Source organism: Gopherus flavomarginatus, chromosome 5, assembly GCF_025201925.1.
Source record: "Gopherus flavomarginatus isolate rGopFla2 chromosome 5, rGopFla2.mat.asm, whole genome shotgun sequence".
NCBI classification, from domain to species: domain Eukaryota; kingdom Metazoa; phylum Chordata; order Testudines; family Testudinidae; genus Gopherus; species Gopherus flavomarginatus.
In genome coordinates this window covers 4,485,628-4,502,274 of record NC_066621.1, presented here as the reverse complement: position 1 = coordinate 4,502,274, position 16,647 = coordinate 4,485,628, and the positions used below count along the sequence as shown (strand labels likewise).

The 16,647-nt window shown below is 54.3% G+C and overlaps 1 protein-coding gene across 2 annotated transcripts; it reads right to left on the bottom strand.

Moving 5' to 3' along the window:
* Position 1: 1 nt before the first annotated feature.
* LOC127052769 (basic salivary proline-rich protein 2-like) lies at positions 2–7,091 on the bottom strand. 2 transcript variants are annotated; one of them, XR_007774887.1, is made up of 3 exons: positions 6,977–7,091; positions 88–4,797; positions 2–54 (listed from the first exon to the last, which is right to left on the bottom strand). XR_007774887.1 is itself a non-coding variant. In XM_050956765.1 (2 exons), exon 2 carries the CDS (start codon positions 4,749–4,751, stop codon positions 2,796–2,798), a length of 1,956 nt encoding a protein of 651 aa, XP_050812722.1. In that variant the 5' UTR covers positions 4,752–4,797; positions 6,977–7,091; the 3' UTR covers positions 2–2,795. The 2 variants fall into 2 exon arrangements, 1 of the variants encoding a protein (XP_050812722.1); XM_050956765.1 differs by having other exon boundaries at positions 2–4,797.
* Positions 7,092–16,647: the final 9,556 nt, after the last annotated feature.

Genomic DNA, 16,647 nt, shown 5'->3' with positions numbered 1-16,647 from the left:
CGGCACGCTACACCCGTAAGGGATGTGGTTTACGTGCAGCGCTGGGAGAGCTCTCTCCCAGCGCTGCCGCTCCGACTACACTCACACTTCAAAGCGCTGCCGCGGCAGCGTTCCCGCAGCGCTGCCGGGGCAGCGCTTTGAAATTCCAAATGTAGCCATACTCTCAGGGAAAGAACATTTAGCTAATTGTTTGTCATTGATAAAATCAGGAAATTTATCCATTTCAACATCATCTGACAAACTGGTTATGGCAGTTAACACAACTTCCATAAATTGTGCAAATAATCTCCTTACCTATGCCATGTTCCTTTTCTTTCCTGTTATTTATTAATTCAGGAATTTTGGTGTCCAGCTGAACAGTTTAGCAATGTCATGCTTATTATACACACACAAAATATACCTTTCCTCAGTAGTTAGGCCATTAATGCCATATTAGAGGTTTAGAAACTGTTTCCACTGCCTGGTACTTGAAATAGTTAAATAAGTCTTTTTATATTTTCCAGGTCTTGCCTATTCGAAAAAGACATCCCTGATCCAAATAATCCTAAAATGGAACCAACAATTCCCTCAAAACGTCAGAGTTGCCTATTTTGAAAGATACCAGACTATGTAATAGTTTACTGAGCAGCTCCCAGATTTTGCACTTGTCCCTGATAAAATGCTATTAAGTCTAATAACAAAGATGCATACAGCACCAATACACTTGTTTTTACACAGTGGACAAATTCAGCAATATTCCGTTGAGAAAGATTTAAAACAACAGATACATGCATAAACTGCACATTATTAAGCAAAGCACCAAGGACTGAAATAGCAGTTAGACCAGTAAGCAACCACAGGTCCAACCTTAGGGCACTGTAACATCTCTATAGCCAACTGCATACTCAGTTCTAACATAGTAGATGGAAGTGTAATTGGCTCATCTGTAGGTTTATCTTTCCTTCCGATGCCTGGGGGTTTCTTCACTGTGCACTGATATATCTCGGTGTCTTTGGTCTCTAAAACAGCTGAAGTTGGGTAGCATGCTAAACTTTATACACATTTCTCTTATTTCCAGTAACCCGACTCACACAGATGAGTTTAATTTACCCACAGTTCATGTCATGCTTTTCACTTTGATATTCCCAATTCATTAGCTATGTACACATGTGCTTGTTTAAGGTAGTCTTTGAAATTTTTATACAAAACATCCATTTTTATTCCCTCAATCCCGTGCATCATTAGTTTTTATAGATGCTTTGAAAGTCTCATTTCTCCATGCATCATTACCTCAAACAAAATGTAATTTCTTCCACTAGCAAAGCAGCCCAGTTAGCATGTGAAGTAATGGAATGAGACTGTCCTAGTCTCTTCCCTTTAGAGAGAAACTTTCTCAACATCACTTTGATTATTCTGTTCATCCTTTCCACCTGTCCTGAGCACAGTATGGAATGTAGAACTTTGTTTTGTCCCCAACAACAAAAGACAATTTTCTAAGATTTTTTTCCTGTAAAATTAGTTCCTCGATCTGATTTCAATTTTGCCAGTAGGGTCCAATAGGAGAATACCGGGACTACAACACATGAGCTGTTGCTGAAGCAAAAAATATTTATTTCCTTTTTAACTTGCAAGTAACAGTCCCACCAAATGAATCTGCAAAGTAGACCATGGCCCTGAATTTTTATGAGCTTTAAGGGGAGCACCGTTCTTATTACTTCAAGATCATTTTCCGCACAGATCAAGCAATCATCACAGTATTATTTCACATCATTTATCATCTCTGGCTACAAACCTACTCTCGCCAATCTTTGCCTGGTTTTATCAGTCCCTTGCTATCCTCCTGAGGCAACATCATGGACCAAATAAATCCAATTTTCAATATTTGCTCCGGCACCAGTCATATTAGTGCCTCATTCCCTTTTTACATAAGAAAGCAACTCTCCATGGCTCTCTATTTTGGTCTGTAAGATTTTAAGAGTGAGTCCTATGATAATTCCTTCTTTGCCTGCACCTGTTTTATTGCTTCTGACAACAATGCAATCTACCTCTTCAGAGCCTACAAATCAGGTACGGTCTCTGCAAGACTGACTGCTAAAACAGAAATGCTCACAATTTTGTGGAAAGAGCCCATCACTTCCTTGACACCCCCTGAGTACTTGGTTTAGCAAGAATTAACGATAAGATTTTCATAATGAAATGGAGCCATACAGCTTTCTTCATTAGCATAATGGTGACTATCACTGCCCATCCTGCAGCAGACTGGGGTCTGATTCCCAACAAGGAGGCTGCACTTCAAGGTTTAGGAATTTACCAGTGACTCTGGTAAGAACACAGCACCTTTTAAAACAAATCAAGTAATGAAATGAGAAGGGCGAGGTGGGGGACACAAAAATACAATGACAAAGAATGCAAGCACTAAAAAAAAAAAGTAAGAAAAAATTTGAGGAAAGCGTAGAATACAGAAGGAAAAGCAATTTATAAGCGATGGGAGGAGAAAGTCTATGGCCAGAGCAGGAGGTCAGACTAGAAGGATCACAATGGTTTCTTCTGACCTTGGAATCTAGGAAACCTTTAGAACAACGGGAGAGGATGAAGCGAGGAACGCAATGTAGGAAAGGAGAGAGGCAAGATCAGGGGCAGGTTTATTAGAAAGGCTGGAATTCGGTGGGGGCATTACAGAGCCATGCAGAACTGGTATGCAAAAGCAAGGGTACGAGGAAACCAGTGGAGCGTTCCAAAGCACAGGCAACAGCACCAAGTTCAGCACCCTGAGTTGAGCGAGGAGAGAAAGGAGCAGACCATGAACACCAAAGCCTTTAAGTTAAACTGTTCCCATCAGACAGTGCTGTGGGAATTTGAAGATTTAGAGGCTGCTCTTTTTTCTTTTTAGACCTGTTCCTTTCTTCTTCTCTTCTACATTCTGAGTGAGCCACTGATGGGCCCCGTTTTGCTACTGCTAACTGCTGCTGTGCTATGGGTGGAGTGGGCTGGGGGGTGTTCAGAGGCACCGCTTTCCCCCAACAAGTTGCCATCCGGCTCTGCTTCAGGGGCGGCGTTCTGGGGTGGGAGCAGGGCTGAGGTCTCACTGCCCAAGTCTGGCTTTTCTTTCTGGTCCCCATCCTCACTATCCAACGAGCTCTCGCTGCCGGCCAGGACAGGCTCCGCCTTCCTCCACCACCTCCTCCTCTTGCGGCCAGGCAGAGGTGGCTCATTCTCAGCAGAGGTGTCACGGTCTGAGGCTGACCCGGAGCACAGGACTGCCCCTCTATGCGGGGCAAAGCTGGGCTCTTGGAGGGCCGGCCCCGCTTGCGCTTGGAGGGTGATTCAGCAGTGGGGACAGCCGGGGCCCAGGGCACTTTGGGGGGCCGGCCCCGCCGGCGCTTCTCCAGAGGCTGCTCACTGCTTACTGTCTTGCTCCTGGACGAGGCTGGCTCAGGGGCACTGGATCCTGGCTTCTGGGCATGTGGCTTTGGGGCGCTGGGTGAAGGCTGTGCTTCCCCCTCCCCTGGCAGTTCTGAGGTCCTGCTCCCTGGTGAGGAGAGTTCAGGCATCTTAGTCTCCAGCTTTATGACATGGGACGTGGGGACACCGGGTGGTGGTTGCACACCTCCCTTGTTGATTTCTGGAGATTTGTTTTTGGAGGGCCAGTGCCTCTCATGGGACAAATCAGTATGGGGGATGACCAGGACACCGCGCACCTTGGGAGGTCGGCCCTGCTTGCGCTTCTCCAGGCGGGTGTTGCTCTCACAGCTGTCTGTCTCGCTCCCAGGTGAGAACAATTCAGGGGCCTTCGTTTCCAGCTTCCTCACGTGGGACTTAGGAGTGCCGGATAGCAACTGCGCCTCCCCCTGGCTCAGCTGCTCCAGAGACTTGATCTTAGGAGGTCGACCCCGCTTGCGGGGAGACTCAACACTGCGGGCGACCAGGGCACACCCTGCCTTGGGAGGCCGGCCCCGCTTGCGGGGTGATTCAGAACTGGGGGTGACCACTACCAGTGAACGCTGTGCCTTGGGTGGCCGGCCCCGCTTGCGAGGTGACTCAGAGCTGGGGGTGACCACTACCAGGGAATGCTGTGCCTTGGGAGGGCGGCCCCGCTTGCGGGGTGACTCAGAACTAGGGGCAACTATGTAACACTGTGCCTTGGGAGGTTGGCCTGGCTTGTGGGGAGACTCAGCACTAGAGGCGATTGGGACACAGTGCGCCTTGGGAGGCCGGCCCCGCTTGCGGGGTGACTCAGCACTGTGGGCAACCAAGGGACATCCTGCCTTGGGAGGCCGGCCTGGTTTGCGGGGAGACTCAGCACTGGGGGTGATTGGGACACGGTGCACCTTGGGAGGGCGGCCCCGCTTGCGCTTCTCCAGGGGAGAGTCATTCTCAAGGATCTTCTTGCTTCTGGGTAAGAAGGGCTCAGGCGCCTTGGTCTCTGGCTTCATGGCCTGGGACTTGGATGTGCTGGCTGGGGGCTGCACCTTCCCCTGGCTTGGCTGCTCCACAGATTTGTTCTTGGGGGGCCGGCCCCGTTTACGCTTGAGGGGCACTGGAGACAGGCTGAGGGCCATCTCTCGCTCAGAAGCTTCGTCTTCGCTCTCCACCTGAATCTTGTGGCTGGCGGGCTGGCTGCGGCGATGCAGCAACTCCTCGCCGCTGGAGGACAGCGCCAGCGCTGAGATGCTGCTGGCCCAGCTGCTGCCGCTGTCGTTATCTTTCTGGTCCAACTCACTCCTGCCACCGAGGTCAGGCAGTTTGTTCTCAATTCCCATGTCCTGGGTCATGCTAGTCAGCTTCTCCTGGAGCTAAGCTCACAGACCTGCAGGCCAGCTGAGGGAGGGGAGAGACAGACACCAAGTGGGGAGGGGGAGTGACTCACCTCTATCTGCTCTTTCTCTTCCCCAAGCATTAGAGCCCCATCCCCAGGTCCCCCCTCCTTCCCTAACCACCACCATCAACCCAGCCAATCTACATCCAGCTCCCCACTCCGCCAGTCAACCGTATTCCCAGATACCTCTCATCTCCTCCCAGCTCCCCATAGCCAACCAACCCTCTCCCCCAGACACAACTCACCTCCCCCCAGCTCCCCCTCCTCCAGCCCCACCCTTCAGCTCCCACCTCAGCCAGCCAACCCTCCCCTCTAGACACACTCACCTCCCCTCACCCCCACTCCCCCCTCAGCCAACCAACCCTTCCCCCCCACACCACTCACCTCCCCTCAGCTCCCTCTTCCTCTACCCCTCCCCCCAGCTCTCCCCTCAGCCAGCCAACCCTTCCCCCTAGACACAACTCACCTCCCCCCAGCTCCCCCTCCTCCAGCCCCACCCTCCAGCTCCCACCTCAGCCAGCCAACCCTTCCCCCTAGACACACTCACCTCCCCCAGCTCCCTCCTCCTCCAGCCCCACCCTCCAGCTCCCACCTCAGCCAGCCAACCCTCCCCCCTAGACACACTCACCTCCCCTCACCCCCACTCCCCCCTCAGCCAACCAACCCTTCCCCCCCACACCACTCACCTCCCCTCAGCTCCCTCTTCCTCCACCCCTCCCCCAGCTCCCCCCAGCCAACCAACCCTCTCCCCCAGACACAACTCACCTCCCCCCAGCTCCCCCTCCTCCAGCCCCTCCCCCCAGCTCCCAGCTCAGCCAGCCAACCCTCCCCTCTAGACACACTCACCTCCCCTCACCCCCACTCCCCCCTCAGCCAACCAACCCTTCCCCCCCACACCACTCACCTCCCCTCAGCTCCCTCTTCCTCTACCCCTCCCCCCAGCTCTCCCCTCAGCCAGCCAACCCTTCCCCCTAGACACAACTCACCTCCCCCCAGCTCCCTTCTCCAGCCCCTCCCCCAGACACACTCCCCTCCCCCCAGATCCCTCCTCCTCCTCCAGCCCCTCCCCCGACACACTCCCCTCCCCCCAGATCCCTCCTCCTCCTCCAGCCCCTCCCCCCTAGACACACTCACCTCCCCTCACCCCCACTCCCCCCTCAGCCAACCAACCCTCTCCCCCAGACACAACTCACCTCCCCCCAGCTCCCCCTCCTCCAGCCCCACCCTCCAGCTCCCAGCTCAGCCAGCCAACCCTTCCCCCTAGACACACTCCCCTCCCCCCAGCTCCCTCCTCCTCCAGCCCCACCCTCCAGCTCCCACCTCAGCCAGCCAACCCTCCCCCCTAGACACACTCACCTCCCCTCACCCCCACTCCCCCCTCAGCCAACCAACCCTTCCCCCCCACACCACTCACCTCCCCTCAGCTCCCTCTTCCTCCACCCCTCCCCCAGCTCCCCCCAGCCAACCAACCCTCTCCCCCAGACACAACTCACCTCCCCCCAGCTCCCCCTCCTCCAGCCCCTCCCCCCAGCTCCCAGCTCAGCCAGCCAACCCTCCCCTCTAGACACACTCACCTCCCCTCACCCCCACTCCCCCCTCAGCCAACCAACCCTTCCCCCCCACACCACTCACCTCCCCTCAGCTCCCTCTTCCTCTACCCCTCCCCCAGCTCTCCCCTCAGCCAGCCAACCCTTCCCCCTAGACACAACTCACCTCCCCCCAGCTCCCTTCTCCAGCCCCTCCCCCAGACACACTCCCCTCCCCCCAGATCCCTCCTCCTCCTCCAGCCCCTCCCCCGACACACTCCCCTCCCCCCAGATCCCTCCTCCTCCTCCAGCCCCTCCCCCCTAGACACACTCACCTCCCCTCACCCCCACTCCCCCCCTCAGCCAACCAACCCTTCCCCCCCACACCACTCACCTCCCCTCAGCTCCCTCTTCCTCTACCCCTCCCCCCAGCTCTCCCCTCAGCCAGCCAACCCTTCCCCCTAGACACAACTCACCTCCCCCCAGCTCCCCCTCCTCCAGCCCCTCCCCCCAGCTCCCAGCTCAGCCAGCCAACCCTCCCCCCTAGACACACTCCCCTCCCCCCAGCTCCCTCCTCCTCCTCCTCCAGCCCCTCCCCCCAGTTGCCCCACCCCGCTCCCGCTCCCGCGGCCGGAGCCCCCCACGTGCCCAGCACCTCGGTTCCAGGCCGCGCGATTTCGATTGGGCCGCGCGCCGAGCCCGCTTCCGGCGCGGAGACTGGCTGCCCACGCGCCGAGGAGGCGGGACAATCCGCGGGCACTGGCAGGGAGCGAATGAGGGGCGGGACCGGGGAATGGAGCGGCAGCCGGATTGACCAATCGAGCTCCGGGGCTGGGCCTAGGTGGGTGAGCAGCGGGGAGCGAGGCCAAACAGAAAGGGAAGGAGGAGTTTGAAGATGAGTGACGGCTCGGATAGCCAATCATAAATGGAGGTAAGGGCCTCACTTTGATTGACGAACCACTCAGCCAATCAGACGGGAGGAGGGAGCGGTTTTCGCAAGTAGCCAACCAGTCAGGAGCCAAGCAACGGGAGCCGGTCAGCCAATAGGGGAAAGGAAGGAGCTCTTAAATGGATAGTTTCCTGGGTTAACATGGGGTCAGCCAGGTGACCTCTGACCCCAGAGGCAAGGTTAGGGGCCCTCAGGCCAAGGGGGGTGTCACGACTGCAGCCTGGTCATGTGACCTGACCACTGCCCTGGGCTGTCACATGGCAAATGCTGAGCCCAGCTGACCCCGTGTTGCCCCCAGGTCACATGACAGCCCAGCCCCCAGTGACCCTTGTGACATGGTCCCTCGGGTGGCTGGGTCAGGGCCGGGGCGCCGCAGTGGGGGGCTGCCCTGGGCACGTCCTGGCCCCAGCCAGGCCCAGGTTCCCCGAGGCTAGAGGGGCCCGTTAGGCCTCTGTGCTGAAGCCCCCTAGAGCACCCGTGAGATGAACACACGTAACATATGTTCGGGGGCAGGGTGACCAGGTGTCCGGTTTGCGACTGGAACACCCGGTGGAAAAGGAATCCTGGCCGGCCCACAATATTTTGGAACCTGAGGCGCGGAGGTCAACTGACGCCCCCATGGCCCCTCGCTTGGCCCAAAACTTTGAAAGGTTTCAATTCTGCCTTCTTCCTGTTCTACTCCTCTCATGGTACTGCTCTGCTACCTACCCCAATAAAGGAGAAATAACAACTTAAAATGCCTTGTTCAAAAATTTAAAGTAACACTTAACTTTCAAACGTCTGAACAGCAAATGTAACTTTTCTTGTCTGCACAGTAAACACTAAAAGCAGCAAAGAATCCTGTGGCACCTTATAGACTAACAGACGTTTTGGAGCATGAGCTTTCGTGGGTGAATACCCACTTCATCAGATGCTGGCACTGGCATTTTTATCCGTTTGAATAATCAAAGTGGTGCTTTCTGCGTCTTCTTAGTTGCAAAGGTATGAACTGCTTCCTGCTGAAGGTTCACAGTCTGGGCCAGCTCATGCTCTACTGAGGCCTGGTCTACACTATGCTGTTAAATCGATTTAACGCTGCACCTGTCCACACTACACTGCTCTTTATATCGATTTAAAGGGCTCTTTAAATCGATTTCTGTACTCCTACAAAACAAGAGGAGTAACGCTAAAATTGATATTACTATATCGGATTAGGGTTAGTGTGGACGCAAATCGACATTATTGGCCTCATTATTTTACAGTAGCTACCCACAGTGCACCACTCCAGAAATCGACGCTAGCCTCGGACCATGGACGCACACCACCGAATTAATGTGCCTAGTGTGGATGCGCACAATTGACTTTATAATATCTGTTTTATAAAATCGGTTTAAGATAATTCGAATTTATCCTGTAGTGTAGACGTAGCCTGAGATGATTGCAAGGCCGACCAGCCTCTCCTGTGTCATTGCGGAGCGTAGATGTGTTTTTATTAACCTTGGCTTGGAGAAACTGCGTTCTCCACTGGAAACTGTTACAGGAAGTGTTAGAAGTATGTGCAGAGCAACAAAAGCTTTTGGAAAGAGGGTGGTCATCTCATTTGTGCACATATATTCCAGAACAGCCTTTGGAATTGATTCTGCTGAAATGTATCTTGAAAGGGCTTTTAGTTCATCACCTAAATCACTCGCATCAATGTCACACATGTCATCATGTGTCAACACTGTCTCTAGTGCCCTGCATTACTGGTGTAGGTCTTCTCAGGTACAGTGAGGAGTTTTGGATTATCATACACCATCCTAAATATACTGCTGTGTTCCTTAAGCTGCATGAAACGTTCTTTAACTGACTGTATTGCTCAATCTAGCACCTGGTTAAAGAATTCAACTTTGAATTCTTGTTTGGGATCTCTTATGGGCTTATCCTGTACCTCGTAATCAAAATGTCTTCTTCTTCAATGACTTTTGTACTCTTGAATGAGAGGGAAAATAGCTTCAGTGTGAAGTTCCTCTACCAACTTCTGTGCACTCTTCAGAACATTTTGAAATCCCTCATCTGACAGGTAAGACTGTAGGTCTGACTTTGCTTTGTCCAGTTGTTCCATTGCTCCAGATATATCAAGGTCACACCTTGGAGTCTCTTGCTTACAACATTTATTTCAAACAGTATGTCATGCGACAACACTAAGCCACACAGAAATGTGAAGTTATGTATGTTTCTGGTGATTCCATTTCCCTCTGCCACTGGTCTCCCAAGAACAGTTCCTGTCATAGCATTATCCTCCATAATAGCAACTATGGCATCATCTGTCTTCCCAATTTGGTGTTTGATAGGCTCTATCGCCTCCACTTGACTTTCCCATCATGTGGCACTCAGTGGTTTCAGTGTCAGAGAGGATGTTCCTAGATGTTCCTTCAAAATTTGCCATTGATGAGTTGATGCAGAGAAAAATACATAGATGCTTTGAATTACACGAAAAATTCAGCAGTCTCACTAGAAGCTGATGCTGCATCACTGACCATTGGGGCAGTTCTGTTTTTTGCCACCTCAAGCACGGCAGTCAGGCTGCCTTCGGCGGCAGTTCTGCAGAAGGTCCGCTGGTCACGCGGATTTGACGGCGTTCTTGCGGGTGATCTGCTGGTCCCGCGCCTTCAGCGTACCCGCCGCCCAATTGCCGCTGAAACCGCGGGACTGGCGGACCTCCTGCAGGCATGCCACCAAAAGCTGCATGACTGCTGCCCTCATGGCGACCGGCAGGCTGCCCCCCGCGGCTTGCCACCCCAGGCACATGCTTGCTGCGCTGATGCCTGGAGCCACCTCTGCTGACCACCAAGTTCAATGAATGAGAACTGCATGGGACAAAAAAAAGCTTGAGGGTGTCTGCGCTCCTCTGTTCTTTCCTCTCATGTTCTTTCCTCTCATTATCGTAGCCCTGACCTCTCATGTCAGCTATCGCAATTCCCTTATCTTCCAGCTTTTTAAGAAGCACATTTGTCACACCAGCTCCTGTAATATCATCAGTGTAAATACATTCTAGAAAATGCTCTCTGACAGTCACTATTGCAGGGACATTTTCACTAGGTTCTCTTGTTGTTACAACACACACCATTAAAGTCATTTGTTCCATATGGCTGATGTCAGGTGTGCAGTCCAGAATAACAGAGTAATATCTTGCTGACTTCCAATCTGCCACAATCTCCTGTTTGACTTTTGTTGCCAGTAACTGTATGATCTCATTTTGAATTGTTTTTCCAAGGTAGTGGGGTGTGTCCATTTCTTGGGTGGGGACTCTTCTTAGATGCTCCTGGAGCTCAGCATCAAACTCAGCCATCAGCTCCACAATTTTAAAGACGTTTCCATTGTTTGGCACATGCAGCTGATCTGAAGTGCCATGCAGTGCTAGGTTTTGGGTTGCAAGCACTCTCACAATGGCAAAGAGCCTTTTCAGAACTCTGATGCAATCTTCTCTTGATGTCAAGTATCAGAGGGGTAGCTGTGTTAGTCTGGATCTGTAAAAGCAGCAAAGAATACTGTGGCACCTTATAGACTAACAGACGTTTTGGAGCATGAGCTTTTGTGGGTGAATACCCGCTTCTTCAGATGCATGCATCTGAAGAAGCGGGTATTCACCCACGAAAGCTCATGCTCCAAAACGTCTGTTAGTCTATAAGGTGCCACAGGATTCTTCTCTTGATGCTCGTCATCTATGGTGGACTTTAACCTTAGGCTCATCTCAAGCTCTTTCCACCTATGGAATGCTCTCTGGTGATTTGCTGCCTTCTCATGGCATACCACACTTCTAGCCAGATGTTTCCAGTCCTTTGTTCCTGTAGAACACAAAGTGGCTGGAATATTAGACTGGAAGAGTTTGCAACAAAACCAGTATGCAGCATTCTGGGTTTTGAGTACATAAGCCCCGGCCTCTCCACTTTGTCACCATTGAGGATTTCACACCAGTAATGTTGTTTGATGGAAACTTCTATTTTCATTGTCTTTGGGGAACATGAAGTTTTTCACTTTCTGTGGCCCATTCAGTACAAGGAAGTCCCTCAGGCTACTGCTTAAGTGGGTCCACAGTCCTGGATCATCTAAGACTTAAGGAACTAAACTCAGCAGCAGCTGTTTCTTGCACCTCCACTACACTCGTCTCTGATCTACACTTTTCTTCAGGAATGTGCATGGTTACATCCATTTGAGATAGAGATAAGGATGCTGCAGTAGCTGCCAGGTCACCTGCACTCTGACTAACTGGAAGATCAGGCATCTCCTCACCACTCACATCCTCACTGGGGCCGGAAGGCTCACCATGAACATTTGTGTCTCTGTATCTCAGGAAAGCTCCTTCCTGCTTAGATAGAAAAGCTGCCTTTGCTTTCTTTCCTTTTCTGAATGCTGCCCCAGAGGGGCGTTTTCTTCCTTCACTCATGACTGCTGTTTTGTGCCAGCTAGAGTGGCTCTCAACACTCAATTGAAGGGGACAAATGATCAGGCTGGCAGCAGGGTCTGAGTGAGGGAAGATATCAGCGTCTTAAGGGCTTACTCGGCTCCTACTACTTCAGTTGACTGCCTGTTCTCCTCAAGCGGGTTCAGGGAAGCAGCAGGAAACAGGAAGCTCCCTAACAAGCTGGTGTTAATCAGTCCAGGCTCCTTGGGCTGCTCCTCCTCTCTCTAGGGTGACCAGATGTCCTGATATTTAGGCGTTTGTCCCGCGTCGATATTTCATGGCTTTCCTTCTTTTCTTTTTTTCGCTCCGCTGGCGGCACTCCGCTTTTTTTTTCCTCCACCGGCGGCCCCCCGCCTGTGTCCCTCTATTTTCTTCCTATCGTCTGGTCACCCTACCTCTCTCTCCCTGCAGCTCCTGCTGCTTTCTGTTATTCCCTCTCCCCTTTTCTCCTGCCTGCCTATGATGTCTCTTGTGCCCTCCTTCCTCCAGCACAGCACTCCACCATCTCTGTGCGTCTAGAGCAGAGAGAAAACATATGCACCACCAGCAGACACAATTTTCTACACTCTGGGTCCTAGTGGTGCCCTTCCCCTCCAAGTCTGGCACCTGAGGCAGCCGCCTCAGTTCGCCTCATGGTAAGGCCAGCCCTGCCGTGCCTGGCCCCACGGCTGGGGCTCTGTTCTTGGCCCCGCACATGGGGTCCTGGCTGCCAGCCCCGCCCAGGGCTCCGTTCCTGGCCCCATGCCCTCCCCCAGCTGTGGCCTCGGCCCCCTTACTCCTGTCCGGTCCCCCTCTCCTGGAGACACAGCCCTGTTCCCAGCCTCGGGGTGGGGTGGGCGGCAGGTAGGTGAGGGGGCTGGCTTTCAGCACCCCCACTACTAAAAATGTTCCAGCGCCACTGGGTGCCAGGACAGGCAGGCAGTCTGCCTGAACCCCCCCGCTGCGCCACTGACTGGGAGCCACCTGAGGTAAGCCAGTGCCCCAACCCTGAGCCCCCTCCTGCACCCCAAACCCATCATCCCTAGCCCAGAGCTCTCACTCCCTCCCACCCCCCAACTCCCTGCCCCAGGAGCCCCCTCCCACACCCTGAACCCCATCATTTCTGGCCTCACCCCAGAGCTTGCACCCCCAGTAAGAGCCCTCACCCCCTCCCGCACTCCAACCCCCTGCCCTAGTCCAGTAGAAGTGAGTGAGGGTGGTGGAGAGCGAGACACAGAGGGAGGTAGAATGTAGTGAGCAGGGGCAGGGCCTCAGAGAAGGGGCGGGGCTAGGTGTTTGGTTTTTTTGTGACTAGAAAGTTGGCAACCCTAGGGGGAGGGCTCTCATGCCAGGCTATGGGGGTGGCACCATGCCAATGCTGTGGGCACAGGAATGAGTGAAGACCAGATGACTCTGCAATTTCCCTGGCTTGGGTGGTCCCAGGGTGGATCATCCCCAGCACTGGGCCCCAAGTGCTTCCTGATTCAGCCCCTCCTGGAGAGGGAGCAGTGGCTTGTGACACATTGGCTCGGCCTTGGGGCTGCTGGACAGACACATGCTAAGAGGCAAAGGGACACACACACAGAGACTCACCTGTCCTGCTGCTGCTGCTGCCCATGGGGACAGGGCTGCCAGGCATGGAGAGAGCAAAACTCCCAAGCTAATTGGAGGAAGCAGCCATAGCTGATCAGACGGATCTCCTGCCCCAGAAACTAGCTCCTAGCCCATGGCAAACAGCCCTCCTGTCACGTTCCCCAGTGGCGTCAGGATTTCAACAGAAATGCAGCATCAACAAGGGGAAAACTGAGCCACAAAGAGGGGAAGAGATATGCATTATGAGACAGAGGAAAGGCTAGGAACCCAGGCATCCTGACTCACAGGCCATCCTCTGGTCTAACCCACAAGCCCCACAGATCCCTGCCTAGCACTGTGACTAGAACCCTGGAGGGCAGATTCCCCATTGCCTGAAACAGCCTGAATGTCCACCATATCCTGGGGACCTGGCAGGTACTTGGCCAGAGGGGCAAGGTGGGTGGGGGCGTTTGCCGAGGCAGCTGGCCAGCTTTGAGTCAGAGTCAATGAGCTCATGCTGAGAGGCTGGGCCCAGCCCTAAAGAGGCACTGCCAAACCTGGACCGGGAACTCACCCCTGTGACGGGTGCAGCTGGGATCCCAGGCCAGGACCCTGCCACCAGGTGAGACAATTCTCCCCTGGGGGGCTCCTCCTCCTGAGGGGTTTGGGCTGCAGGAGGGTGCTCCAGGCTGGGATGTGTGGCAGGGGGGCTCTGGGCTGGGGCACGGAGGTTGGGATATGGGCTCTACGCTTGGGGGTGCAGGATCTGGGGTGGGGCCAGAAATGAAGGAGGGGGCTCTGGGCTGTGACAGGGGATGAGGGAGCTCTGGGCCGGGGGGGGGGTGCAAGGTCTTGGGTGGGGTTGGGGATGAGGGGTTTAGGGTGCAGGGGGAGTTGGGGTGTGGCCTCTGGGTGGCTCTGGCAGGTGCAGTTCGAGGGGGCTCTGGGAGGCATTGACCTCAGGTGGGCACTTAGTAGCAGACCCACCAGCGCTGCCCTGGCATTTCCTGGGGATGGAGGAAGTAAATGCAGCTCCCAGGAAGCAGCAGTATGTCCCTCCAGCTCCTAGGTCGCAGAGTAACCAGGAGGCACCATATGCTGCTCCTGCCCATGGGTGCCACCCTGAGTCCCTGCTCCACAGCTCCCATTGGCCACAGTCATGGTGCCCCAGATTCGCACCCACCATGGCTTTCCTGCTAATGGGACCTATAGAGCTGGCTCTCAGGGTAGGGGCAATGCACGGAGTCCCCCAGCCGCTCCTCCACCTAGGAGCCAGACATGCTGCCCGCTTCCTGTGAACTGTGTGGAGCTGGGCAGGGAGCCTGGTTTAGCCCCACTGCGGCCAGCTGGCCTTTTAATGGTCTGGTCAAATGTACTGACCGGAGCTGCCAGGGGCCCTTTTCGAAAACCAGACACCTGGCAACCTTAGTCACAGCTAAACAGGAGAAGCAGATAGTTCAGCATAAGCCAGTAACACCTGTGCTAAGGGCCCATTCAAGATGAAATGGCCCGTTAGTTTGGCGGGTGTTTGAAATGGAGAGAGAGAGAAATTCGACCTGGGGAGGGGAATTGATTGTGAACCAGAGACTGGGGGGAACTGGCTGGCTCAGCACGGGGGGGGTTCCCCCTCCTGGGGGCACTGGGTGATGGGGCATTTGCTGGCTGAGGCAGTTGCTGTCCCTGGAAGCTCAGGAATGTGCTGTGCCCTGGCATTTGGTGCCACCCTCCCTTCCCTGGGCAGCTGGGGACTCCCCTGAGGAAAACCAGGAGGGGCCACAGATAGCCTGAAATGGGGGCCCCGCAAAGAACAAGGGTGCCCAGCCTGGGGCTCCTCTCAAAAGGAGAGTGGAACCCCAGGGGGCTGCTTCATCACTCTGCTCAGCACCCCCTCCTGGAGCTGCTGGGGACCCTGGCACCGATTTCCCTGCCCAAGGGAAGAGTGGAAAGCACACCGGGACTGCAGCAGCCAAAGCAGGCTGAGACAGGGTAGGGCTACGTGACTGTTCATGCCTTTGTCCTGTAGGTGCCCCCCATGGCTTGGATCTCAATCCTATCCTGGGGGAACCCTTGGTGCCCCATGGCAGAAATGGCATTTGGCACATGGAACGGCTGCACTGGGAAACCCACTGGGCATGAGGCAAAGACTGTGGTGATGAACCAGGCGGGGACCTCACGGCCTCAGACACGCGCCTAGCCCCCATGCCACCCTGGTGCTGGAGGTTCTGGGGGCTGGAATATAGCAAGGGAACAGGGCTGTGTCCTGGTGGCAGAGGTTCCTGAGAGCTGGGATATGGTGGGGGGATAGGGCTGTGTCTTGATGCCGGGGCTCCTGGAGTTGGGTATAGTGGGGCTGAGTCTTGGTGCGAGAATTTCCTGGGGACTGGGATATAATGGGGGGGGGTCCACAGGGATCAGTTCTTGGCCCTATGCTAAGAAAGATTTTTATGAGTAGCCTAGCACAAAACAAATGCCTCACTGATAAAATTTGCAGATGACACAGATAGGGGGAAGCTCCCTGGCACACACCCTGTTCCTCTGTCTCCTGCTGCAGGTCATTTCCCCCCATGGGATCATGGCTTCTCCTTTGCCAGCACAGGGTCTGTCTGCCCTTCAAGGGGTTTCTAGTCAGTTCTGGGCTCAGCTGAAACCCTAGCCCTGATTGCCCCTGGCCAAGGGGTGGCCATACCACATGGGAAGAGGCACAGGAAGGTGCGAGTGATAGTAGAACCACAGGTGGTATCTCTGGGGTGGAGGGTAGTTTACATTTAAAGCCTGAAAACCTCCAAGCGCCACTCGTGAGCTAGGCCAGACAGTATGAAGCACACAATATTCACAGCCCATTGCAGCAATACAGGGGATGAGAAGTTGTGGGAAGTTCTCGCAGCTCCCTCTTAAGCGGCTAGTACTGGGCACTGCCAGATGGGATACTTCTGGCTGCCCCTGTCCCTTCTCAAAGACATGCTCTAGCCTGGCCATCAGATACAGGGTTCAACCCAGGAACTGTGGCCTGGACTGCTCCAGATGGGGCTGTTCTACAGATTCAAAGCCCAGGAGGAGGGGCCCACAGAGCATCTACTGTGACTCACTGTGGAGCACAGGCCATTAAATCCCACCCAGTTCCCCATGTTGAGTCCCATGGCTTTAGTTGGCCCAAAGCATTTCAGCCCTTTGCTGAACCACAGAGAACCAGGGTGGTGGTGATGGGGAAGACAGGTGAAGGGCCACCAGTGCCAAAGGCCCTTGAAATGGCAGGAAATACCCCCAATCCCACCACATGAGCATGCCAGGCTGCGGTGGAAGGTAAAAAGGCACAGTGGCAGGTCAGATGAGACACTCATAGCCACGAGGGAAGGCTGAGATAGTGGACGGGAGACAGGAGGGTGCAGGAGGCACAAACCACACT